Source organism: Phytophthora sojae (assembly GCF_000149755.1).
Source record: "Phytophthora sojae unplaced genomic scaffold PHYSOscaffold_5, whole genome shotgun sequence".
In the NCBI taxonomy this organism is placed as follows: Eukaryota; Oomycota; class Peronosporomycetes; order Peronosporales; family Peronosporaceae; genus Phytophthora; species Phytophthora sojae.
The window spans coordinates 1,969,822-1,996,351 of record NW_009258119.1 but is presented as its reverse complement, the minus strand read 5'-3'; the positions used below and the strand labels follow the sequence as shown (position 1 = coordinate 1,996,351).

Genomic DNA, 26,530 nt, shown 5'->3' with positions numbered 1-26,530 from the left:
CGACCGCCGCATAGTGTCTTCGACCTCGTCCGGTATAGTGCCGACATCTTGTCCGCCTTCGCCGCCGTTCGACGACCTTTGTTGAGTTGAGCAGCGGTGGCATCATCGCTTTCGTCAGACTCTACTTCGTAGACAACGGCACGACACTCCATGACCGCTCGGCTTGATTCTGTACAATCACCCGGTTCTCGGGAACCATACAATGATCAGCATCATGATGCGTGATGACCTGGACGAGGTTGGTGAGGCCGTAGACTGCGGTAGCTCCTTGCGCATAGGCTTCTGCAAGTTCCTGCGGCCGATCCGGTCCTCAGAAACACTTCTCAGCCACCATCTTGCCGTAGCGCGTCTGACTCAGCGTAGATCCTGCTTCAGGCGCTTCGAGTCATCGGCAGTTGTCAGCGCCATCCGCCCGAGCTCCAAGCACACCAAGTCTTCGCCAGCACTGCCCTTGAGTTGTCGGGGGAAGTTGTAGTTCGTTCCAATCGGGATTCTCCATTCGTATCATTCGCGTTCAATCTCCATGTAGCATGCAAAGCTGCAGTAGCCATTTTCGTCTGCACTCCTGGGTTGCATTGCCCCAGGCGCAGTTCACCGTGAGGTTGAGTTGTCGCGGACGGGGGCTAGGCGTTCCGCACGACCACGACACTCTTCCAGCAAAGTCCACGTGCAGCATTGGTGCGTGTAGGCCGCAGAGGTTTGTACGCAGAGACCTCTATTCCATCAGCCTCTTTGCCCCGCTCCATGTACGGCCAGATACGACTGACCCAGGCTACGCGAGATCTCGGTGTGCTGTTGGTCTGTCCGTTCTCTGGATAACCTGCACTGTTTACACAAAACTCGCATTCGCCAGTCGTCGGCAGTGGTTCCATTGTCTTGTCGGTCCGGATCGGTGGCTTCGTCTTGAGCTTGGCCTGTGACCGAGTCATCGGCGCGGCCATGGTAGGCTCAATGCTTCTTGAACTACTGCTGGGGAGATCTTGGAACCGAAAAGAATCACCGGGAAGCACGTTCGGCGGCGATATCTCGTCTGGATCGGTTTCGTAGATCGTAGCTTGGAGTCAATTGAGTTCAGAGAGCTCGGCCTTCCTATCGCCACTCAAAATCACCTTCGACGTCTGAGATTCCAAAGCTTCAGACACCAGTGAGTTCGCAGCAGCGTTGTAGTCTCGTGTCACATGGATATACTTAGCAGACTGCATCCGTGCTGCGACCTTCTCGCTACTCCGTATCGGACTCATCAACAGGTCCGCACCGCATGAGCGAATCCCCAGTGATTCGGGGATCTTAAGCCTGAAGTCTCCAGCAATGATCAAATTCTCGGCGCCATGTTCCAAAGCCGCGAGCACCCCGTTTCTCAAACCCGTGCACTCTGCGGAGTCGACCGCCGTATTGACAAGGTGAGCGTTCACGGCAATCACTATCTTCCACTCTGGTAGGCGCCACACGATCCATGAGCAACTGGTATCTCCTTCATACTTCTCAGGGTTAGCCAAAGCCGCGAAAGAGATCACGAAACCCGTATGAGTCTTCGGGAGCCGTGCGTACGAGAAGTTTGTTGCCACACGAGTCGTCGGGGAACACACAATCGGTGACCACGCGTTGCTGCTTGCTGCCCCGTTCTTGCCCACATCCATTACGCTCATCACCGACATGGAGGTATGCTCCGACACAGCGAGGGGAGCGTGCGCATCGCAACTAGGAACCAGATGAGTTGTCGGCGCTCCGTTGGTCTGGTCACAATGGGGTTTTAAATCCGCGTCACGCTCTGTCGCTGCAGTCGGAAACCGAGTTATCGAGGGTTGATCGGGGTCAATGTCGGCCACTTGTGGATAGGCTGGCGAGTCGTCGGGAGCGACTTGACTCCTTCTGCCCGGTCCCAAGAAGCTCGGTTCCGGATCATTGCCCACTGGCAAGCCGTCAGAACCGTCACTCGTCGTCCCCGGATCCGCTGAGTCATCGGTGCCACCGTCACGTCTTCGGGGCACGTGCATGTAATGCCTCCATGCCGCTGTCTTCAAATGCACCCGGGCCATAGTCGGCACGTTTGGGGCTGTTCACATCATCCAATTCATCCGCGAGGTTGCGCGTGATGGGAGGCGCATCGTCTTCCACCTCGCTCGAAAGACTTCGCGCCAGAGAGCGCGAGCCTCCGCTGCGCACGGCGGACATCACTGCATCTTCCGGAGTCTCGGGTGTCACCACCGCTGGCGCAGGCGCCTTCTCCTCCAGGTAGTCGTCGTATTCTTCATCCATCTCTTCATCCTTGGCGTCGGATCCAGTCATCGGCTCGACGAAGCTGACGTCGCGCTCAGCTATCGGGTCAGGCTGCGGTGTGATCAAGACCGCCGTCGAGTCGTCGCCGCGCGTTCCGCCGGACTTCATCGGAGTTGCTGGTACCGCGGATTGAGATCCTGTCGCCATCTTCTTCTTCTTCTTCTTCTTCTTCTTCTTCTTCTTCTTCTTCTTCTTCTTCTTCTTCTTGGTTGTTGCTCGTAAGGTCAGTTGACCTGCTGTAACACGAGACACCGAAGGTCACACCAATCCCGGGTCGCGGCGCCAGTTGTCGTGTAGGAACACGCACTAAATTATATAATAGCACACTTTCCCCACCAACAACACCCACCAAGTCCCGATGACTCAATGGGCTTGTTAGGGTTAGAACCTGAAGGCCCAGGAACTTTCCCTTGCACCGGGTTGACGTTTCGTTTCCTCTGTGCACCGTGTTTCCGCTTAGTCAACTGACGGAAAACCAGCGTCACCAGCCACGAGCGAAGGCTGGCATGCTCTCACACACAATATAAACCTCGCAGGCCCTCAGGAAGGAAGGGTCCCAGCCAGTCACGGCTTGATACGAGGGTGCCGGAGCTATACTCCGACGGGAAGGATAAATGGAGTGCGCTCTCGCTCCTCCACTACACGGCGATGACTCGCCCTTCGTATACACGGCCACTTCTTCACTACTCTTGGCCTGACCACGGGTAAACGCACGCTACGATACTAGCAGGCGCGTCCACCGACAGTCATAATCCTACCAACAGGTTTATCCAATTGCTACGGGAACTCACCGATAGCCCGAACGTCTTCCTTGAGTGATTGGGAGGAAAGCTGTTTTGTTCTTGTTGCCCAAAGGGCTTATCTGTTCTATCTTCTCTTTCCTATGGTTCAATACAAATATCTAGTATAAACGCGTCCGTTTTGGATCTTCCCAAGTAACCACCGACCCTTCAGAACCTCCTCGATGACTCTATTGGACGATGAAGACTTGGAGCAGTCGCCGGGGCTCGAACGGTCGTCTTAAGTGCGGATCTCGGGTCAAAGTTCGCTGTAAGTTCGGATCGTACTTGAAGTCCTGGGTGTCGAACTTGGGTGTCGACGAGTCTTCGGCACCGGTCCAGAATGGCCAATCAGCATCCGCCGAACATTGCTGAACATGTCCCGACGACTCGGGTCGCCACTGAAGCTTGGTCGTCAGCTCGATTCTCGTTTACCGCCAAATCACTGCACCACATGATGCCTGACAGGTTGATAGACTCACGCCATGGAAACGGTGCAATTGATTCACTGGACTGTCCCGGTCAGAACGATTGCTAGCAGCGCAACCAGTTGCCTCCAGGGTTCACCGCCGTTAAGTTTGTCTCCCAATGCTTAGCCCTGTGTACCTCTGACGGGGGAACGATCTAACTTTTCTGTAACTTAGTTGTCGTTTTGCAGAGGTATCCAAAGAGTGCTCAGCACTTTTGAAAATTTTTCAATCACTTCTAACGAATATGCGTTACAAAGCTACTAATCTTATTTTCTTTGAAGCTGCAATACATGGATACACGTAAATTGGCATGTTGCCTCGCTATTGATTACCTGCCAGATGCACCATTCATTCGCGCCAACCGCATCGACTTCCTTTACAACCAAACCTAAACCATGCTCCGTCTGATATTAGTAGATCGGATGTGGTCTTCGTTTAAGACGCAAACTCAATGTAAGGCACTACATTAGAATTCACTGAAAGTGCTCAAAATTGAGTGCATCTGCAGTAATCAAAACTATAAACGAAGAATGGTCAAACTTCCAAGACAGTTTACATTACTACGCAATACACTACATCACGATATGAAACAACGCCCTACAACATTGCTGAAACGCTACTTACTGGATCATGGGGCATGGCTCCAGAGGATCCACTGTCAACTGCTTGGCTTCCAGAAGACACGACTTGCAGCACGCCACTGGGATGAGGTGTGGCCGGGCAAACAATCGGCGCTTGACGTGGCACTTGTTGCAGACACCACGCAGGCACACACCACAGGTGCGGTGCGTAGCTCCCACCAGCGACGCCATCGCAGGCTTTCTGGTACACACGCAGCATGGCTCTGCGGCCGCCTGTCGTCGCGAGCGAGACTTTCGGCTCGTCTTCGACAACAGGCGAGCCAGCATCGGAGTGGCAGTGATCCCCGAGGTGACTTCAGACGGAAGACTGTAGCCCGAGTTCGAGTACCCGGAGGGGGTGGTCTCTCCATCGAAGTCCTCCAGGTCAAGCTTGGAGAGGTCTTCAACTGGAGCCGCCGTATCTTCAGACTTTTGGATGGCAAGAAGCGTGAGCCGCTTCGCCTCGGCGCATTCCATGGCGCTGATGATCGACACCATAAGCGAGCACGACGTGTTGTAGACCAGGAAGGCCGGGATGTCACCGCCCAAGTCAACCATTCCCTTTGCGTAGACCTCCACAATGTGCGACCCAGGAACCTGGCGGTAGATGCTGCAGAACATCATGTTCGCTCGGATCGTGTCGCTGCTCTCCTGAGGCGGCGGACACCCGGCAAAGTCCACGCTCTGGAGGAGATAGTAGCCGTACCGCTCACCTTGCGCGTCGGTGCTGATCCCCATTGACTCGAGTTTGCATAGATCACGGTGCTTAAGGATTTTGGCGTCCCCGAGGATATCCGTCATGTGCCACTTGAGGGCGAGCTGCCGGTACGGATCAGTGTCCGAACCGCCCTCCAGCTTGGCCAGCATCGCGCAGTTAACGTAGCCCTTCCTCATGTGAGGCAGCACCATCTGCATCTCCTCTCGGGTCTTGGCGTGCACTCCGTAGAGGACGTCTTCAATGTCTCCGGCGATTGATCCGACACAGAGAACCATGGGCCGCTGCGTTTGTTGCGACTGCTCTGGGGCCCGGCGCTTGTAGATACTGAGCTCGTTGTGGCGCTTGAGCAACTTCCAGTCGCGCTGGCTCATTTCGGGGCCCTTGGTGCGGCGGTGCTCCATCTCATGGGCCAGCGTTCTTGAGACGATGCTGTGCGCGAGATGACGGTATGGTTGGACCTCGCCGTCAGCTAGCGGCGTCTCCTTTGGCACCTCGACAGCAGGAGGGGTGTACTTGGCCTGGTGCAGCAGCTCTTGAAGTCGGACCGGGGCCGTGGCTCGACGTGTCAGTTCTGGAGCTTCAGTTGATACAGTCTCCGCCATTGTGGTGGGTGGATCGAAGGTTGAGCTCGCGTTGGCAAGAGGAGAAATACCCGACTGAACGAGTGCAGTCCTCGGTTGATGCGCGAGTGAGCGAAGAGCCGCACGTCCGCTCGTTTCTCTGCGGTAGACTGACTATAGGCGGCAACATCTGCCTCAACTGTGGCGGGCTGCCCACGACGGGCTCCGCAAAAGGCAAAGATCAGCAAACACGTGGAGCGCAACTGGGTCGCTCGCTCTGCTGGCGTGCCCCTACAGCGAACAGAACAGCGCTCAGAACCGGCCATGTGGTCCGCAAACGCCTGGAAGCGCTGACACTTTGCTGCCAAATGGCCGTTTGCAATGACCGCGCTTGACCCGAGATAAGACCAAACATATCAAGCGCAAGATACTTGCACTGGCAGCCAGCTGCCCCCCGCGCTCGCGTGATTTCGCTCTTGAGGCGCAACCGGGGCGTGGACTTGACCTTCATCGCCTCCATCCATGAGTCAGAACTGGACATGGACATGGGGAGGGGCAAAACTTGCCGACTCGCCCAACATTGCAGAGACTGTCGACGCAGATGGTTGTGTGGGTGGGGAACCCAAGACTTGTGACCAAGACGTTTTGAAGTTGAAAAACTGTTATCCACTCAATCCGGATATGATTCAAGCCAGCAAAAACTACAAACACATAACATTTTTATTTCTCCTGCTCCTGCGCCGAGGAGGTATGCAACTTTCGTGACTGGTCTTAGAAAGCTTTCCAGAACTCGAGGGCCACTTGCTCCCATGGTGAGCTTGGGTATGTAGAGGCGGAGATCTATAGAATTGTTTACTTCCGTTAAAGTTGGCACCAGTTGGTGATCAGGGCGATCGCGTCGCAGAGAGCTTTGCAGTGGGTCTATCGACGGTAAGGAGGAAGCGCTTCAACGTCGCAGCGGCCTCATCGTACACATCCTGCAATCCGTCCGCCCACGCTTCTTCCGAGGCTTCGGCCAAGCAGCGTCGAATCGGTCGGACACGGCGGCAAACAGTTTTCTGGACTACGGTACTGTTTTTCGGGAATGACAAGTACCGCGGTTTGCCTTTTTCACCATTTCTGGAAAACTATTTCAATCGCTTTCGCACTTTACAAAGTCTATACATCTACACCCTTTCGGTATTCAAGATCGCGGAGATTTTTGTATTGCAGCGCCCCAGTCGTACATATTCGCTGTTGAGTCAACCTCTTGAACCCCGTCCACTTCTCCCTATGGCTGGTAATATGGCCGCAAGCCACCGTATGTCTCCACGGGCCAGTTGGTCTGTAAAACAAGAGGGTGCCCACTGCATCGGCCTTGTAGTCTCTGCCAACGAGCGGCCACTGCCGCAAGTTGGGATAATCGGTCTGTCCGACTAGCAAATACCGTCGCTGGTACCATAGCATCCCCCGACCTCCCAATGCTGGGAGACGACGACGCGCTCAGAAGTACTGCCCCCAAGGTGACGTTCTACCTCCCACGCGAAGACACGGCACCTGCCGCGGCGTTTGTGTAAGTACAGATCAAGTTTACATGTGTTGAAGCAACACGCTGACGTCCGCAGTGAATTCGACAAAGAGGCCGAAATGGTCGAGCGGTCTCCAAGTCTGTACGAGTACCGACACACTATCGCCGTGAACCATCGTCCCCATCGGTTCCGAGGCCGTCATCTCTTCGGCGGGGCCTCTGGTTGGTCTTCTCGGCTTCTTGCTCTACGCGCTCTTTGTGGCCTTCCCGTTCGCGTTCATCGTCGCTGAACTCTGCTCCGCGTTTCCGAAAGATGGCGGCTTTACGGTCTGGGTCTTGAACGCGTACGGCCCGTTCTGGGCCTTCCAAGTTGGGTACTGGTCGTGGGTCGCCGGTGTGCTGCGAGGAGCGTTGATGCCCGGGACGCTGCTAAACCTGCTCACAAGATACTACAACGTCGAGGTCAAGTCATCCGTGGCCGCGTACTTCATCAAGGCAGGAATTGGCATCGCTCTGGCCATCCCCACCTTCTTGGGCACGCGCACGGTCGGTCGACTGAGCTTCGTGGTGGTGGTCGTCGTCATCCTCTTCTTCTCCGTGTTTACGATCTGGTCACTGGCCAACGCGTCGGACTTCGACGACATCTTCCAGGTGCGGCGTGAGAGCGTCCTGTACGATCCTGCGGCGCACGACGAGATCTCGAAGGGCGACATAGCCATCGAGTGGGCGACGCTGCTCAACACGCTTTACTTCAAGTTCAAGGGCATCAACAACGCGTCGGTCTTCGGCGGCGAAGTCCAGAACCCCGCGCACTCGTACGCGCGCGCCATCGGCTACACGTGTGTGATGATCCTCGTGACGTACATGGTCCCAATGATCGCTGGCATCGCGACGGATGCTATGCCCTGGTTCCTGCTGGACCGCGACGCCTTCCCGTTCTTCGCGTACTTTGTCGGCGGCAGTCCGCTGCGTACGCTGGTCCAGATCGCAACGTGCTGCGGCTCGGCCGGCATGTGCATGGCGGCGCTACACGTCAAGACGTTCCTGGTCAGCGGCATGGCCGGGAACCGCCTCGTGCCCAAGGTGCTGTCCAAGCGGCATCCCAAGTATCAGAGCCCGTACAATGCCGCTCTGCTCACGCTCGTGCTCATGCTGGCGCTCATCAACCTGGACTTCGACAGCATGCTCGTCATGACGAACGCGTACTCGGCCGGCGTCCAGCTCATGATCATCGCCACGATCATCAAACTTCGCAAGGAGTTGCCATACATCGCGCGTCCGACCAAGGTGCCAGGGGGAGTGCCAGCGCTGTACGCCATCGCGGTGGTGCCGACCTTCATGTTCGGCTATATCACCTTCTACGCGTGCACCAGCCTGCTGTCGGCCATGCTGATGCTCGCGTTCTTCGTCCCGGGGGTGCTCTACGCCGGCTATCGGTTCTACTACCGCCGCTCGCTGGTATGAATGAGCTCCGCACTGTTTCTTGTTGGTGACCGTAGCGTAAGTGTAGTTTGTATAAGCAGCTTGGAAGGAAGATGAATGTTAAAACTCCAGGATGTTCTTGGCCACTGACGGACTTGTAGCTCGTTGTCGCCGACGAACTCGAGCCACCTCCCTCTCCTCTTGACTCTGTAGTAAATCCGCTGGCACCCAGTCGTAGGTTGTGCGCAGGCCGCCCTTGCTTCTCTTTTTACGGCCCTTCCCCACCAACAGCGGGCTCAAGCCTCCGTGTCTTGAGCTTGTCTCCTCTTGTTGCTCGTGATGCCCAACAGGGATGGCCACCCACACGTTACGCAGATTCACGCGCGCGTCTTGAGCGATGATCTTCTCGAAGCGGCTGAATGGGACGCACTGCACTTTCGTGCGTGTGGTGGACGATATCTGCGGAGGCCTCGACTGCAGCGGCAGCGGCTCTAGCAGTGTGGCACGTTCACCTCGTCTCCTCTGGTAGTGTCGACCGTCATCTCGGCGGGGAACCGGCAGCAGTGGCGTTTCTTGCTGTCGAGCGAGCGTTCGCGTTTCGAGCTCCTTCCTGTACCTCTGCTCCACTTCAGACGGCATCAACAAGGCCGTGCGCGCATCTCGAAGACGATCGCGCTGTCTTCTACGCAGAAACTTTCTCAACCTCCACTCTCGCAGCCGACGAGCCCTCTTACGGGCGCAATGGCCACGCCACACGCGCTGGATCAGTCGAGCTGCCAAACGCTGCGCCGCGCGGTGGATGAATAGCCTTGTAGCGCTGGAACTGACGTCATGCACAATCTTGATAGTCTGCTGCTGAGTCTCTTGCTGCTGGCGAAGACGCGACGGCATGCTGGTCAGCATATTCAGGATACGCACCTTTGCATCGGCACTTGCTTGCTCGTTGCGCTTCACTCGCCTCCACAGTCGCTGTATCACTCGAGCATTCTTCGCGCGACGCTCACGCTCTCGCATTGCGACGAACTTCAGAGCTAGAATCGGAGGCTGCTCGTCCATGATCCGGCCAACCAGCTCACGAGAAAGCAGCGCGGCGCCTTCAGCTCTGTAGCGCTTCCGAGCAGCGCTGATGGCGGAGCAGCCCAAGCGGGCCAACGCCCGACACATCCACTGGTAGACGCGTACTTGGTGCTGTCGCTCGGCCTGAGCCTTCTTGCCTCTACCGAGCCGAAACGTTCTCCTCAATTTGTTCTGGATCATGCCCTTCTCGCCTGTTAGCATCGACGGTAGCAATCGCAACCTCTTGCCCCACTTGGACTCTCGGCCGATCAACGCAGTTAAATTCTGAGTCTTGCGCTTGAAGAAGCCAGCAGCGAGATGACGCAGTGACCGCAGGAGAGCCATCACAGCGTCACCGCTGCTGCCTACAACTGAAGCAAGTGATCGGGCGCCGGCACGTTGTCTCGCTTTGGCTTGGAAAAATTCCATCACGCGCTTTGAACGCAACTCTGCGAGTTTGTTTTGCACTGCCGCGGCTGGAGCTGACGCCGCATGCTTGGCCTCTTCCTTCTTGTTGCTCTGCCATGGACGCTTGAATCTTGCTGGCAGTCGTGTGATAGATCCATCCTTGCTACTCATCCTACAACAGCCTTAGCACAAGAAACAAACCACAGTTAGTTGGTCGTGAAACTCCCCCTTCAAGTTGAAGTGAGCAGCCAAATTCGTCTACAGTCCAGGACAAGAATGGCTCACTTCACTTCGTCATCTATTGCATCATTGTCACTAGCCAAACAGGTTGGACGCTCCTCCGTACTGCTTGCGCTCGCCAAAGAGGTCGTAGGCCGCGTTGGAGTGGCGGCCTGCGCGTCGGAAGCGCAACACGATCGGTCGTGGCGCTTTGCTAACAAGCTGCTTGAACTGCGACGTGTTGGCCACACTCACGCCGTTCACGGCGAGAATGCAGTCACCAGGAGCGATCCGGCCGGAAGCTTGAGCTGCACTTGACGGCACGCACTCGCGCACAATCACTAGCCGGCCACTCTGCTTGGCGACTAACCCCAGCGCTGCGCCCGAGAACTCGACCTCGAACTCATCGTCCTCGTCGTCTGCTGCTTCAGTATCTTGATCCATCAGTGCCGGCGTCTCGCCGAACAGCGAGTCCGAATCGGACGCAGTCGTGGAGTTATCACCAGCCTGCAAGTCGTCACCGATGATGACCACGTTCGCCGACCACCAGCTCTGGGTTTCCTGCAGCGTGAATGTAGCAGTGTAGCCCCGATTAGCTCTGAGCCGCGCTGTCTTGCGCGTAGCGTACACACTGCACGCATTCGACTGCACTGTGAAGTAGACATCGCCTGATGTGAGCAGCGTTGGCGTGTAGCCGTAGGCGAACACCACCACGGCACGGTCTGCTCGCCAAGCTGTGGCGCTCCCTCCTCCAGCTGATGCAGTCCCGCTGTCAGTAGGCGCGTCCAACACGCTGGCAAGGTGCCGTCTTCCAAGCGGCAGAACGCGCAGGGACGCGCCGTCGTTCAGCTGCGTGTTCACCACTAACGAGTGCCGAGAATTGTTGATCAACGCAAGCGCGACGCAGCCGCGCGCCTCGAGTCCCGTGTGGTTGGCATCCCAGTCGTAGACGAGGTGTCGCACTTGCCGCAGGAACTCTGCGCTGCTGCGGCACTCGCCCAGCGCCTTCGAATGCTTGCGCAGGATCTCGCCGTTCGACATGTGCTCGTAGCGGAAGGGCACACCTTGAGAACTGTCGCCGTCGCTACTTGATGAGCTGGATGTCAGCATTCCAGGAGCCATAGCACCAGCAGCCGCGGCCGGGTCAGCTTTACCACGCAGAGTGGACACCAGCGACGTCACCCCACCTGCCACCATGCTCGTCACGAGCGACGTGACCTCGATCGACTCGATCAGACCAAGCGCCTGGGATTTAACCGACTGCTCATAGAAGCGAACAATCGCCGCAGTCAGAGACTCCTGTGTGGCCAGCGCGTGCGATAGTCGGTAGCCCTCCAGCGTCACGCACGCGTTGTCGATCTTGAGCTTGAGGTTCGACAGCCAGAACCCCTCGTTGTTGCGCTGGCTCGAGTCGCTCTTGTCGCGGGTGAAGCTCACCACCACACGCACAGGCGAGATCTCACCCGACGCAATGTAAAGCTTCCGGCCAGTCATAGCTGCCATATCCGCAGCACTGACACCCTCGTCCCCGTCCTCTGTCTGAGGAACAAAGTAGGCCAGCAAGTCCCCGTCTTCGTCATCCTCATCGTTGATATCGTCTTCACTAGGGAAGGCCGAGACGAGCGACTTGTGCTGGAAATGTGCGATCGTCTCCTTCTGGAGCTGGATGAGCCTGTCAACGAAACTCATTGAGGTCGAGACCTTGATGTTCTGCAACTCCAGGTGCACGCGCTCCACCCACGTGTACTTCGCGTGAGGTCGCTCCAGATACGTCAGCTCCAGGAAGTACTTGTCCATGGTCGCCTTCGCTGACGCACTGTCTCCGTGCAACAGAGGTCTCAGTACGACGCGGTTCCTGGTCTGTGGGAGCAAGTCCTCAACCTTTAGCCCCATCAAGTTCAGCTTAGCAGCAGTGGCCTGTGGTGACCATGATGCCTCCACACCGATGCGCGTGAACGTCGCACGAGCCACAGGTTCACTCTCGCCCTCAGGCCCACCAGCGAACAAGCTCTTAGAGTCCTCCAATGCCCCGCCGTGCTTCTTATCGGTGACCGTCACGATCACGCCCGCTACCTGCGCGTGAAGACTGAACGTTTGCCAGCCTGCCGTGCCAGCACCTGTGACCGCATCCCTTGCAGAGGAAGAGACCGTTGACCCAGCGTTCGACAGCCTCGAAGATGTAGACGTCGGAGATCCAGCACCACCGTCCGTCACCACCACTACGAACGTGGCCTGCGAGAAACTGCCTCGCTTAACGACCACCTCCAAGTGAACACCGCGTCCACTGGATCGTGGCGGCACCAGCAAGTCCGACTTAGCCACACGGTCGACAGCAAATGCAGCACTCCAGTCATAGCCATCACAACAGAACGTACCCGGCGCGTCATCGTCGGGCAACACTGATGCACGTAGTGGGGCGCGCGTTCCACCTACCCAGTAAAGAGCATACATATCCCCGGCTCCCAGTACGTGGTGCGCAACATTGTCGTTGCTCGAGTCTTCAAGACGTTGGTGCTGGCGGTTAGGAGCTTCAAGAAGTAACAGCGTGTGCGATGAGCGATTGAGGATCAGGTAGCGAGGGATGACGCTCACAAGCGTCGTGACAGAGCCGAAGTGCCGGGTCGCGTAATCCGCTGACACGCCCAACTCGTACAGAACTCCGCCAGACGATGCACTGCTTCCTGCGGACCGAAGCGTGATGCACTCGTCCTGCCAGCTGAGTCTTCTAGGGTCCGCTTCAAATCGCGCGGACCAGTTGCAGCCACGCAAACCGATTCGAACCACGGGGACCTTTCCACTGTTATCGCTCGAGTACGCGCTGATCTGAGCGTTGCCTACCTGGGCTCGTGCCGCGCGTGGAGGAATGTAGGCTTCACTATCTGCAGCAGTGCCGTAGACCAACTCCAGCCCGGAACGGTTGATAACCCAGACCTCAGCCAAAATCTCCACGCGCACAGGGCGGGCAGCGTGGTCGCCCCCCACCACACGCAGAAGCAGTCGGAAAGGACGTCCATCGTCGACCCGAGTAAGCTGTACCGATAGTACGGCACCGCTGGCGGTTCCTCGAGGCACGAGCTCCAGCCACTTGGACGGACTGGTGCAGCCCTCAACTAGTAGTTGAAAGAGCGGTCGCTGCGCGATATCCGTCCACCAGATGCTGGTTTTGGCTCCGACAGCGATCGTCTCGGGCTTCGATGGGCTATCGCTCGACCCAGATCCGTACGCAGAACTGTAGGCAGAACGCAAACGGAAGGTTAGCGGGACTGGAAGCTTGTTCACCAATACAAGCGGTTCCGCGAAAGACACAGCACGAAGCTCTTTATCACTTGACATGGAGACGCAATACACTGCGCTTCGACCGTCCCCAGCATGGCTCGAGCTCTCACGCGAGGCAGAGGTGGATGATACGGCGGCCTCCACTTTAAGCTCCACAGCGGACCGTGTCTGCACTGGGATAGGAGCGCTCCAAGAATATGTAGCGCCGTTCCCCACAGGCCGCACGCGCAGCTCCGAAGCCAAAGACAGCAGAACTGGAACGGCAGATTCCTGGTTTGCTCGAAGAACGCCAATCTCGACGGGTGTGTGCCATGTCGGGTCGTTCACCAGGAGCGCCACGGGACGACCAGACGTGAGTCTGTTTACAAGCTTGATAGGGGACGAGACAACCAGCAAAATGCGGCCTTCAACGAGCTGCGCCGACAAACTCAGCGTGAAATTGGTGCGCTGCCCGTGGGTGTCCACCAAAGGAAACGTGCGCGCACCCAACTGCTCGAAAATGAGCCCTTGAACGGCTTGGAATCGCGCTGCACTGTCCTCCGAGCTCTTCGCATCCATCAGCTGCAAACAGAGTCGTAGGTTGGCAGCATCCCTGTCACCCGATGCATACCTCCGTACGACTCCACGCCCTCGTCCTGGTGCGTGGAGATACCGAACGTCAGCCAGGCTTCCTGTTGACACCACTTGTGGCTCTGTCGTGAAGGACCCATTCGTCAGCCAGAAACTGAGTGGCAGCCCCGTCTCGTTACGGATCACACACGGCGCCATCTTCCGCCGCTCAACGTCTTCATCTTCCCTCTCGTCCGACTGCACCTTGGCAGTGCCCATAGCCGCACGACGTTTCCACGCGCCGCCCACAGACGCCACGACCTCCAGTAATCCATGTGTGACAGTGAGGTCCAATGCTTGAGAAGCCGTGAGAATAACGTGCAGCTCGCTCGCGCCCGAAATCGAGCCCTGCACCGACGCATCGAGAGCCCACTCGGTACACATGGGGTGCCAATCGCGCGTGTCCGGGTTGTAGTACGACATGAGCACCACCAAGTTTCCTCCTCCAGAAATGCTTGTCGTCAGTGGGGTAACAGACACATCCAGCTCGACAAAGGACACGGGCGCGTCGTCGCTCTCCTCCAGTTGCGCAGTGTACGTGACGTTCAAGAAGAGGTGGCAGCGCTCGACTTGCAGCTGTGCGAGCCCCATATCACATCCGTCGCAGTCGTTGATCAGCGTCAGACTCACGGACGGTAGTTCACACGTAAAGTATCGGTGGATTTCCTCCTCCGTAGCCGTCTCGACCACGATGCTCTTCGACGAGGTGCGTGATCTCGTCAATGCATGGGAAGTTGGGCTATCAATACGTGACGGCCGACGGAGATCTGCGGTGCTGTGGCGTGCTTCGTGCAGCACGATAGCTTCGTTGAATGCCTCCATCGTATCCATCGCCATGCACGCGTCGTCATAGGACACAAACACTTCAATCGGAGTGAAGCTCAGCGCCACAATCTGCTGCCTCTGGCCGGCGTGCGGGAACAGGTCGCTCACTTCAACGTGCAAATCGCACGGCTCCAGCAACTGAATCAGCGGCGCAACATCGATGGCATCCCATCGCGTGCTGGACGAGGGAGACGCCACGCAGCAGCCTGGGCGCCTGGCGTTCTCCAGCACGATCTCCATATTCCTTGCGTCCGCGAGAATGCTGCTCTGAATGTCAAGGTCGTCGTCTGCCTTCCCCTTCTTATCGTCCGGGTGCGGTTTCCACTTGAATTCAAGCGCGAAATCACCGGCAAACGCTACGCGCGGACTCTCTGGGTCGTAACAATCGCGTGGTACCGCCACGCCAACTTGCTTGGCCGTCGCACGAACAGTAATCGTCAGTTCTGGTTCCTTCCCGTCGCGAAGAATGTCCGAGATACTTTCGCGCCGCGTCAATAACGACGGCGACGGCGGTGGCACTGGCGTCTGCGATCGCACTAGATCCTTCACTGAGCCAGAACTGGGAGGCTTTTCGGGTTGACTCGGTCTTGAAGGCAGCGCAAAGAAGCCGGTAAGCGCTAGTAGAGCTTCCGGGATCACAGTGCCCGTGACCTCAGAGAAAGCCAAGTCCAGCTCGCCGGTCAGCGCAGCGTCGTCCCACGTGTAGTGTATCTCCAATGGGCGCGGTGAGATCAGCATTGTGCCACCTTCAGCGCCGCCAGATGAGGTTTTGTAATTCCCCACCAGATCACGAGCGCTGAACGCACCAAGATGCACCGCTAAGCGCGGGTTCTTCTCGTACTCGTCGTAAAACACCAGCGAAAAGTCAGTAGCAACGACCTCAGCGAACTCCCCACCACGCCCAAACTTGTCGCTATCAGCTTCAGACATGGTGCGCTGCACAATTAAATCAGGGGATGCCTTTTCCGTCACGAATACGTCTGCCGGCCCGTCCTGGAACAGCAGGATCCTCACGCTCTCCATGACAAAGCGCACCTGAAGCGTAGCTTCATCTGCGTCCGGTTGAAGGTACGTGTACGTCACGGTTGGGCGCAAGGACGGAAGCTCTCCGATATCAGCGCTACTCCTTCTCCTGCTTAGGAGTCGAGAAGCGCTGCTTGCCTTGCCGAGAGGAGCTGCGGCTGTCGGTGCATTCTGCAGCGCATCGGCACCAAAATTCTCCAAGATGAGCGCGACGATGCCCAGGTAGCTCGTGCGTGAGATGTGGGCCTCTAACGGAGGAAGCACCGAATCCACCGTGATTCGCGGAAGGAACGCCGTCCTCGTTTCGCCGCTATCGCCCACTGTCTCCTCGTCACCTAAGGAAATACTCGACGACACGAGGTCCTCAATGCTGATCTTCAGATCTGCAGGCTTGGGTAGTAAATCTTCATACATGGGCCCTTCGCCCGCGCTCTTGGCTCGCCTGCCTGCACTCGTAGTCGTGCAGAAGATTCGAACTTGCTCTAGGAAGAGGTCTTTGCAGTCTACTCGCAACGAGACGCCGCCTCCTTCGGCGTCGGATCTTCGCACCATGGCACGCGGCAGCGGTTCGTCGTGGACAACACGCTTGGTTCTTGCTCCAGGTGGCCCTTCGTAATGCACTGCACTAGACGGAAAGTGGACGAGCCGCAGCATGTCCGCGGTGACCTTGGCGTGGGGGGAATCCTCTAAGCTTAGAGGAAGAATCAGGGTGGGCTTCTCAACGGTCAAGTCTAGCACAACGCTAGCCTCATCCTTGCGCAGTAGTAGCTGGGTGGCATTCATCAACGTCTGGCTCACCATCGCGCCAAGAACCCCTTCAAGCACAAAGTCCACCAGCTCCAAGACCTGCTGATGGTAGTAAACACCCCGGATCGGCTTGAATGCGAGACGCAGAGAGCTCTTGTCGCTCGTCTTGGGGTCACGCACAAACGCGAACGTCAGCAGCGCCTCTGAATCCATCCCAGAGGCAACGCGGCGCCGAGCTTCCTCCTCGTCCAGACCCAGTAATGGCGAGTACAACGGATGCTTCGACGTACTCAAGTCAGTCCCCACGAAGTTCCCCACATGACCAGTAACCTCGAATGTGTCCTCGTCAGCGGAGCTTTGGCCTTCTATATCGTAGCTCGTATAGTTGACAGCAGCGTTACTGATGTCTAGACGCGCGAGCTGGCGATCAAGCTGATCCTTGTTGAACGTCAGACTGAATTGTACCAGCGACGCGCGTACCACAACGAGAGGCTTTCCTCTAGACCGCAGACTGGTTAACGCGGCAGCCTCCTTCTTGTGGCCACCAACAGGACGTGGCTCCTGTGTAGTCTCCTTCTCTGCAGCCAACCTTCGCGGCAGCGTGGCATCTTCAGACGGGAGGTCGTCGTCGTGAGACTGAATGGCAGATGCATACGCGGATATGATGCGGTAGAACAGCGCCACAGACGACGGGTTCCATTGCAGATGCAGCACGTTAAACTGCACATCAGCCTCCAGTTGCGAAGCCTGACCACTTTCTTGTATTCTCGATGCTCCGTTGTCCTGCGAATACGCCGTGATGTCGATAGCGATCAGGTGTGGGGTATCGCCTGCGTCATCTTCGCCGGTAGATATGAGTTTGTAGTAACGAGACTCAGCAGAATACAGTTTATCCTCCATCACTAGGGCCTTCAGTCGTGCGTGGAAGTCTTGGTGGGTTGAGTATGCCTCCATCGAGAAGGATGTTTGCGAGGCCCGCAAGATAAACGCGTCCTTGGCAACCGACTCACGCAAGTTGAGCTCTACACATCCAAGCGACAGCTCCATCTCCAGCAGGAATTTCTCCTCAACGTTATGAATGGGAACGACTGTGGCATTGCTCGTACCTTCATCGTTCGTGCTTTCAGACTCCGTCGCACTCTCTTCGTCGCCACTCTCCTGATCTCGATCCTCGAAGTAGGACAGGCGCCTACCATTATCTCGGGCAATGATCGCTGCTTGTGCAACTATGGACGAATGGATCTGGCCCAGCGCCACGAGCTGCTCCTCCACTAGGCATACCGAGATATTTGGGATGGCAGCGTAGACGCCCACTTGCGGCAGCGGCTTCGCCTCCACATTTTTCCGCCCGGTACGTGAAGGAAGCTTGAGCCGTGAAGTCGCCGCCTGAGTGTGGAGTGAAAATTCAACCGACAGCTCCTTCACGATCTTGGTAAAGCCGCGGAGTTCTTCGTCAGTCCAGTCCACCAATTGCTCCTGGCGTCCGAGTAAAACATGGATCTGGGTGACGTCTAGCCGCCAATGCAGACGACGCGGGTCTTCTCCAGCCGGTTCCAGCCCCACCTCCAAAGGCGTGTCGATAGCTGTTACCTGTTCGTCGTTGCGAAAGCTCAACCGGCCGAGATCCACAACTAGAACGGCGCCAGTCGGCTCACCGACGTTTTCCGGGAGGATAAGCACAGGAGCTTCCATGTCTAGCAGGACGTCGTAGGCGACGCGACCTTCAGCTCTCTCCAGCGAGCGCATAAGCTCCGCTTCCTCGGCCTCTTTCTCCGCACTCGTGTTTGATGACTCGATCAGCTTCCTCTCGTCCGCAGAGTCATCAGTAAACATCCAGTCCGCAACAGAAGACGTAGCAAACTGCCAGACCCTCTCTAGCTGTTTCTCTGGTAGCAGACTCACGAAGAAAGCGTGCAAGAACATCACGAAGGACGGATCAACCATCATTCGGACAGGCTCACTGCGGACGCGGACCTTTAGTGTAGCTTCCACGTCGTCGTCACCCTGCAGTTGAGTCTGTAGCACCGCCCGACGACTCACGTCGATACTGACGCAGGGCCTACTCGGGTCTTCACTCGGCGACAGCGACGACGACGGGCTACAGAACGAGTGAAAGCGGGAATCGCGCGCGAGTCCGTTAAAGATGTCGAAGTGCTGCACTTGGAAGCTCGCGTCCCACTCGTTTTCCGGTTGAATGTTCACAGCTAGCGAGCCACTCAGCATTCCAGTCACGAATGGGCTCTCGTGTGCATTGGATTGATACAGACCTATCGAGCCATTCGTCAGCTGAAGCTGCACTGACGCCATGTTGCACCCCATCGGCACTTCGTGTGCGTTGCTAGCCTTCTCCACAGCGTCATTGTAAGCCTCGCGTAAATTTTCCCGCCCCTCAGCGGACAAAACGTGCTCCTCTGCTGCTTCACTTGACGCGGAGGCAGATTCAGTTTCACCGCCGAAGAAGTACGAGTACCACGAACCACCACCGCCTTGAGCCGCCTGTGTTTTAGCGTGTTCTTTGGCTGACGCTTTAGCTTCTTCATTGGCACGCTCCTCGGCGTCTTCGGCAACGTCGCGTAACAGCAGCACCACATCCAGCGGGTATATTTCTTCATACCGCTGCTTGAACTTGCCCTGTCTCGTCGAGGGGTCCAATGGCGCACCGTTGCGCAGCTCCGTCCTGAAAGCCTCCACGTACAGTTGTTGCTCCAGCAGCGCCTTGTGTACCGACGACCAGCGCATTTTGCGGTGATGCGGTCGTCGGCGATGCGGGTGGTGTGCGCTGGCCTCCTTGTTCTTGTCATTGGCCGCTTGTCTTCGAAGCTTTGCCCTGCGCTGCTCCAGCACCAGGCGCGTAGCGTAGTCCCACCACTCACGAGGGCGCGCGCCCGGTGCGTGCAGCGGGCGGCCCCGGGCCAGCGCAAAATGGGCCTCCACCGCTCTCCGCCCCAAGAAAGCTCGCTGCAGAAACAGCACGTCCTCGTACTGCTCGCGCGTCAAGCTGGCCTGCAGCGCGCCCATCTCCGCTTCCACCGTGTACTTGGCCACCGCCGAATAGTCCGTGCTTTCGTTCTTGGTGAGCTGCACGCCCAGCGAGCACGGGCGCAGCAGCCACCTCCTGCTGCTGTCGACCCGGGTGTCTTCTTGCTGGCCACTTAGCTCCTGCACCATGGCCCGCATGGCCTGAGGCACATCTTCTCTTGTCTCGAGCCTCGCGGCCTTGTCGTTAACGTCCAGACGGTCCCAGTACATGCCGAACTGCGAGAGCTCGATCTTCTTGTACGTGAAGGCGCTGTGCACCGTGGCCTGGTCCACGAAGGCCTCGCGTCCCTCCTCGTCCGTCGTAACGTAGCGGAACCGCTCGAGCATCAGGCCGCAGGCGAACGGCGCCTCCGGGTTGGCCACGGCGTCCTCGTAGCGCAGGTGCACGTCCCGCAGCGTCACCTGCAGGTTGGCCACGATGCGCGCCGTGAGTCTCGAGACGAAGGTGCCCTCGTCCTCCTCGGGCTTCTGCTGCTCGTGCAGCTCCTGGCCCGGGCCGACGCGCGCGGCGAAGCGGCGGTGCTGACGCAGCAGCTCGCGCCGCTCCAGCTGGTTCTTCTTGGCCTGCAGCAGCTCGGCCGCGCTGGGCCGCTCCGTGTTGGGCACGACGAGCGCCGACACGCCCTCGAGCGTGATGGTCACGCTAGCGCTGCCCAGCTGGTTCCAGGGCACGCGCACCAGCACGCGGCCTACGCTGCCGCTGGCCACGGCCACGGGCAGCTGCAGCTCGGCCAGCGCGTGCGGCTTGAGCGCCAGGTCGCGCAGCTCCAGCTCGCCGCTCCAGAGCCCCACGACCAGCGAGTCGCTGCGCAGGCCGGCCACGTACTTGCCCAGCTGCGCCTCCAGGACCGACGAGATGATGGCCTTCGCCATGGCTGCGGGCGGGATCGAGACGAGACGCCGCTTCCTTCGCCGGCCCGGTAGTGCTGCGGCCCGATGGTGGTGTACTGTACACAAGGATCCGCGTAATCAGATTGTAGCCATGTTCCATGAAAATGGGTACACTGGTTGGACAGAGCTGTTGAAACTTTTTTGAAACGTTTGCGGCGCTCATAATGCCAGTCGTGCACCCGTGCACTCGCCGGTGACTCAGCTTGGTTGATGAGGAGACTGTCACGCATCGTAGGCGGCAAAGGAGTAGCCTACTCAAACCAGCTTTTTATAGCAATCAGGGCGGCATCATCGGGACTACGCATCGAGAGCTGTGCTGTCGCTGTAAGAACACCAACACACGAGGCCGGCTGGGAAGAAAAGTCGGTGCTGATTCAAGCCGTGACGGCACGCGCCGAGAACTCGGGGTGCCGGACTTCTCGCTAGCGCGTTGCCCGCAGTAATCGCCCCCAGAACTAGAAGTTGATGAACTGCACAACAGCCATCGTGACGACACTTGTACATGTATAGGGGGCAGTACGTTTTGCCCCAGAACGTTCACTGCGTTAGCACTTCCAGTTGCGACTTTATCTGGGCTGCATGCTTTCACGACCTATTAGCACTTGCTGCTGCATCGTGTAACATTGGCTTGTATGGCTACGTTTCGCTGCTCAACGTCGATGGAGCAAGTGGGGAAGCCATGTTTCCTGATCGCCACCCTGACCGCCATCACTCGCTCGCTCGGTGATACATGCGGACTCACCGAGATTATCATGGTCATGTTCCTGGTCCTAGGCGCCTGGCAGTTGAGCCGTTACCCAGACTGGTTGGACCGGGGCCTCGCTGCTGCAGCTCTGCGCGCTGAGGCCAGACGCCTTCGCAACGCGGCCGGCTTGCTCCGGCGCCAAGTGCCTGACGCCCACAATGCAGAAGATACGAAGTCCGGTTGGCCGTAGGTGCAAATGGGTCACGCGATGTTGAGCTCTGGCGCCCCGCAACGCTGACCGCATGGCGTTGCGAATGGCCCCGCTGGGGCATCCACCCCTTACTTCGGCGTTGCATACGCGGATCAGGTGCTTGTAGCGCTCGACGATGCATGGCCAAAGTGAAGGGGCTCGGAGGCAGCTTCGAGCTGCGCCTCAAATTGCACAGTCAAAGACACGGTGTCGGACCAAAAGCACGGCGCAGCCAGGACGCGGACAATCGAACAACTCACGCTGTGTACAGTGTATGGAGCGCAGAGCTCGGGGATCAACATGGACCGACTGTTTTTCGTGAAGGATGGCCGTCAACGAAGGCGAAGCACATCGTGTCAAGCCCGTGACAGATTGCTGCCATTTTATACCGAGGAGAGAGCGGGCTCGTAGGTACGACGAGCTGGAGCCCCGGGATCGCCATCGTGGAGCACTTCGAGTTCCGCTTCGACACCTGCTGCGCGTCGACTTGTCTTCACTATGCCTACAAATCGCGAAGCTACTCATAATTCTTAGGAATCCCACATCCTGTTGCAGGCGATACATATTTGCAATTCGGCTTCCACGGGGCAATGATTAGTAGAGGGACATAATAACAATATAACGTCGTACACATTTTTACACTAAATCATCATTTACAGGTCTTCAAAAATTGTGATTCGTATAGTGTGGATTTTCGGATACCTAAGACGGATACGAATTCTGAGGACTGAACTGAAACCGGGCCATAGACCCGAGCGCAATGCTGGACGTTGCACTCTGATCCTCGAGGCGGTCGCTGGATTGCGTTGTGACTGACGTGCGTGTGGTCTCTCGCTCAGATCGCATTCCGAGCCGCAGTCGCGAAGCACCTTGGCAGCAGCATGGAGGAGCAGCGCCACCGCCGCTTCCCGCGGCCCCGCCTCGGGTCACGCGCGACTCGCGGCCGCGCGCCCACGGTGGCCGGCAGCAACATGGTCGAGCTCGAGACGCTCTCGGCCTTCACGGCCCTGGAGCGCCGCGCCGTCGCCCTGTCGGAGGACGAGGCGCTCGTGTGCTCCCGCCTGGCGGAACTGCTGCTGGTCGACGGCCTCAAGGCCTACGAGGCCCACTACCAGGCGGGCCGCAGCGGCCTGTCGCCCGTGGACCCGCAGCAGTGGAAGCTCATCAAGAGGAAGGACCAGCTCTGCGCCTTTAAGCAGCGCAAGCTGGCTGCGGCCAAGCAAGCGGCCATCGCGGCGGCCGCCGGCCCGCAGCCGGGCCAGTGTCCGGCCAACGAGACGGAGCTGCCGCTGCTCATGGTGGCCGGAGTTCTGGCCGGCCAGGTGAACGACGCCATGTACGGCCTGGTCAGCGCCAACACACGGACCATGAAGGTGAACAGCGCGTACGCTGAGGACGCGCTCGTGGACGCCGAGGTGCTGGCCACGATCGAAAGCCCGAGCATCGAGCAGCCCTTCCGCTTCCTTGGACTCAAGTGGGCCGTGCGCCACGACGCCATGTCCAAGAAGCGGGACCTGCTGTACCTGGAAGCCACGGGCGTCACCAAGATGGCCAACGGAGACCGTGTCGGATACCGAGTTATGCACTCGGTGAGCGTCAAGGCGCTGGCCCAGTTGGCGTCGACGAGCATTTCCTCCTCGGTGGTTCGTGCACGGGCGTCCGTCGTGCAGCTGTTCCACCAGCAGCCACCGTCGGAGGGGTCGACGGGTCTCACCGGCACGCTCAACGTGTTCACGAGGGGATACTACGACCCTCAGGGCGCCATGATGGAGTTCATGGCCGTGAACGCAGGAGCTGAGCTCTTACTGCACATGACCTTCTCGGTCGTGGACTGCGCCCACCTCAAGAAGATCGCCTTTGCGGCGCAGCAAGCTGGACGCAAGCGGAAAGCCTCGACCCAGCTCCACAAGACTACTTACGGGGATGAAGCCATGTGCGGGATCGAGGAGACCTACGACGAAGACATCGACATCATAGCACGGAACGCAGCCTTGTCGACCAACTGCTCGCTGTGCGACCGTCGAGTCGGTAGCGTGCTCATCCGAAGCGGAACGCCGTGCACCATTTGCGCGAAAACGGTCTGCTCGCGCTGCAGCGTCGTCAAGAAGCTGCGGTTCTCGCGCAGTGATGGCAACGACGCGGTCACTAACACCGGCGTGAATCTGGGGGGAAGCATGGGCATTCGTGACTTCGTACAGCCGGAGGAATCCCAAGCATCGACTGAGCGAAGTCGCAGCCGCAGCGGCAGTGGGAGCGGCGGCGCCAACATGAGCGACATCTGCCAGAAGGCGCTCAAGTTCTGCCTGCCGTGTGTGCTGCGCGCCAACCAGCGCAACGCCTCGCAGATCGTGGTGGAGGAGATTCTAGAGCAGACGAGCTTCGGACTCATGACTCCCCGCAGCACCATGGAGCGCCCAAGCACTAGGCCGTCGACAATGCGCCGGCGATCAACGCAGACTGGACGTCCGTACAGCGTGCGATCGTCGCAGGCTTCGGTTGGATCCCACCAGTTTTCAAACTACGCCGCGGCATCTCCCTACGCGGCATCCCCGTACTGCCAGCCTCGTCAGAAGGCCTACAGCAGCGCGGCTTACATCCCGAGCGGCGTGCGTCGGTCATCCTCGGCCACTCCTCGCGTCATGCTGTACGTTGAAGACCCAGTTGCCAGCAGGTCCGGGTACAGCGCTGCTTAAACCTTGACTCGAGCTCTCCTACAGCTAAGGTGCCTTCCAGGGCGAGATAGTAGTAGATTATAAGCGGCTGGGGGCTCAGGGTGAAAAATGCGCTCGAAGTAGATCGCACTCTCAGCGAGATGGAATCAACAACAACAACAACGATGTATCATGACAATAACTACCTGCTTCCAACACGTATCACTCAACAACGTCTACCTGCGGGTGCGTTGCGCTAGTTCTTCCGCGTGAACTTGCAGCGGCGAGTAGCTCCGTGCAGTGAGCGTGCACCCGAGGCAGAAGTTAAAGGGCCGAATCACCACGGTCTTCTCCGACGCATCGATCACGAGCTTCTTCGTCACGCTGCACTTCGAGCACACGCGCTGTTTCCACGTCAAACCACGCAACAAGCAGGTTAGTGTTTGCCACCACCACACACAATCACGATAAAGATGAAGAACCTTTTGGCAGATCTGACAGAAGCTACCGGCAGTGGAGAAGATCCTGGTGAGCGATTTTTTGCACGCCGCGCAGTGGTCAGACTCGTGCCGCTGCAGGCGATGCATTGAAGAGGACGACGATGCGGAGGACGATCGAGTACCTGGCGACCCCGGCATTGCCATTGACGCTTCAACCGCGTTCTTCCTCACCAGCCAGAAGAGCTTCTTGTTCTGAGCGACGTCCATGGGTTTGCCGACGGACATGATTGAGGTTGCTGTTTCCTGGATCATGAAGTAGTTCAACGCGTTGCCCCCGGGCTGCATCACAATCTGCACGAAGACATCGACCAGATCTCCCATTTGCCTGTAGATCGTGCACATGGACATCTTGCCGCGGATGATCTCGTACTGGGACAGCTCGGGCAGGTCGCGGTGGGGCACCGACTGCGTGATCGTGAAGCCGAGCAGATCGCCCCGCGACGTCCTCGAGAGCCCGATGCGTTGCAGCAGCAGGAAGTCGCGCGGCTTGACCACCGCTCCGAGTCCGGGGAAGCTACGCAGGATCCATGTGAGCCCCATGAACTGGAACGGGTCCTTCTGCGACGGCCGATCAAAGGTGGCCAGCATGCCGATGTCGTCGGCCAGGTCCTGCTCGTACGCGCTGCGTCGGCGGAACGAGGCCGCGTCGTCCACGTACGACCCGTACATGGCGTCCTCGAGCGTGCCGGGAATCGTGGCCGTGCAGATCATGACAGGGATTTTGGTGCCGGCCGCCAGCGCTGCGCCGGGGCCCGACAGCGGCGCGTTGCTCACGGTCTCAACTGCTGTGCTCGGGTCGTGGCGCGCGTGGTACGCCGGGCCGCTGGAGTTGCTGCTGCTGGAGCTGCTGAAATCGTGGCCGCTCTTGGTGCTGAGGTCGGCGTCGGAGGTCGAGCGCTCCCGGTAGACGACGACGCCCTCGCGCGACTTGACCTTCTTCCACCGGCGCTCGTCAATGTGGCGGTCGCCCCGGTACAGATACTCCTCGTACTTGTCCAGCACCTCGGCCAGACACGCGTCCGAGATCTCGCGGTAGTGCTGCACATCCTCCTTGGTGAAGCGCATGCGCGGCAGCGTGTCGGACGAGACGTTGATGCGAGAGCTCATGCTCGTCAAGCGTTGCAGGCCAGAAGAGGGCGTCTCTCTCGTTGACACGGCAAATCGACGAATGCTCGCCTCAACCCCGAGGTCCCTCGTCGTGCCACTCCCTCCGACTTGGCCACGTCAATTTGAAGAGCGGTGCACTTGGACCGAGATGCGCTGCGGTGCCCTTGCAACGGGATCCGATAGCTGTCGTTTGCATTCTTACCGACGACACCTCGGCCGTGCTGCGAAGCCCCGCGAGTTCTCCAACCGAGACGGCTCGGCCCAAGACTTTGGCTCATTTTGCGCATGGGGGGACGGACCATCATGCTGGCAATCAAAGAGTGACGTCAAGGGCCTCCAACAACGTCCCAACGATACTTGGCGCAAACTTGGGCGGCTGCAGTTGTGCCATCAGCGCGCGCGCCTTGGACGGAAGTGCCGCGGCCAAGCTTGCAGCGCATAAGGGCTGGCAGCCGCGTTGAAGTGGCCATCGGCCCTCGAGCTCCATCATGCCATAGAGTGCCTGTACTCGCTGAGTCGGACCTTGTCCCCATTGTTCAAGGTTCAAGTCCTGCGCGCCGGCAAAGGCATGGAGCTCTCCGCTGTAGGGTATGGCCATCGTCGCCATCGTGTCGTTCCGCGTTCATGCCTGGGCCAGCATATCCGCGGATAGCTGCCGAAAGCACTTGAAGTTTCTATACACTCGCAAATCCACACGGCGCCAACGGCCGGACCAGCGGACCCGAAGATGCTCGTTCCTTTGTCGCGCGTGCTAGTGGCGGCGCTGCTGGCCGGGGGCCTCGGCCGCCGCGGCCTCAAGAAGCAGTCGCTGGACGTGTCGGGCGCGGCGGCCGCCTGCTTCGTGGGCTTCTTCACGCTCGCCTCGGGCTATCGCTACGGTAACAATACCCC

The 26,530-nt window shown here is 58.4% G+C and overlaps 6 protein-coding genes across 6 annotated transcripts; 2 read left to right on the top strand and 4 right to left on the bottom strand.

Annotated features, from left to right (window-relative positions):
* Positions 1-1,136: 1,136 nt before the first annotated feature.
* Positions 1,137-1,364, bottom strand: PHYSODRAFT_435074 (hypothetical protein; the record flags this gene model as incomplete). Its single annotated transcript, XM_009530494.1, has 1 exon — positions 1,137-1,364. A coding segment is annotated over one exon (228 nt), but the record flags the coding sequence as incomplete, so codon positions are not given.
* Positions 1,365-1,971: 607 nt separating this feature from the next.
* Positions 1,972-2,424, bottom strand: PHYSODRAFT_250193 (hypothetical protein; the record flags this gene model as incomplete). The annotated part of the gene is made up of 1 exon (XM_009530493.1): positions 1,972-2,424. The coding sequence occupies one exon, from the start codon at positions 2,422-2,424 to the stop codon at positions 1,972-1,974; it is 453 nt and encodes a 150-aa protein (XP_009528788.1).
* Positions 2,425-4,431: 2,007 nt separating this feature from the next.
* PHYSODRAFT_459011 (hypothetical protein) lies at positions 4,432-5,451 on the bottom strand (the record flags this gene model as incomplete). Its single annotated transcript, XM_009530492.1, has 1 exon — positions 4,432-5,451. A coding segment is annotated over one exon (1,020 nt), but the record flags the coding sequence as incomplete, so codon positions are not given.
* Positions 5,452-7,050: 1,599 nt separating this feature from the next.
* Positions 7,051-8,395, top strand: PHYSODRAFT_315603 (hypothetical protein; the record flags this gene model as incomplete). Its single annotated transcript, XM_009530491.1, has 2 exons — positions 7,051-7,098; positions 7,127-8,395. 2 exons carry the CDS (start codon positions 7,051-7,053, stop codon positions 8,393-8,395), a joined length of 1,317 nt encoding a protein of 438 aa, XP_009528786.1.
* Positions 8,396-8,473: 78 nt separating this feature from the next.
* PHYSODRAFT_315602 (hypothetical protein) lies at positions 8,474-20,428 on the bottom strand (the record flags this gene model as incomplete). The annotated part of the gene is made up of 8 exons (XM_009530490.1): positions 8,474-8,782; positions 8,909-9,455; positions 9,669-9,976; positions 10,292-15,564; position 15,761; positions 15,782-16,537; positions 16,568-17,679; positions 17,710-20,428. 8 exons carry the CDS (start codon positions 20,426-20,428, stop codon positions 8,474-8,476), a joined length of 11,025 nt encoding a protein of 3,674 aa, XP_009528785.1.
* Positions 20,429-22,334: 1,906 nt separating this feature from the next.
* PHYSODRAFT_354742 (hypothetical protein) lies at positions 22,335-25,682 on the top strand. The gene has a single exon (XM_009530489.1). The coding sequence runs from the start codon at positions 22,353-22,355 to the stop codon at positions 24,072-24,074; it is 1,722 nt and encodes a 573-aa protein (XP_009528784.1). The 5' UTR covers positions 22,335-22,352; the 3' UTR covers positions 24,075-25,682.
* Positions 25,683-26,530: the final 848 nt, after the last annotated feature.

Coding starts and splice junctions, on each gene's coding strand:
- PHYSODRAFT_354742 (XM_009530489.1), top strand. CDS start 22,353: ATGGTCGAGCTCGAGACGCTCTCGGCCTTCACGGCCCTGGAGCGCCGC.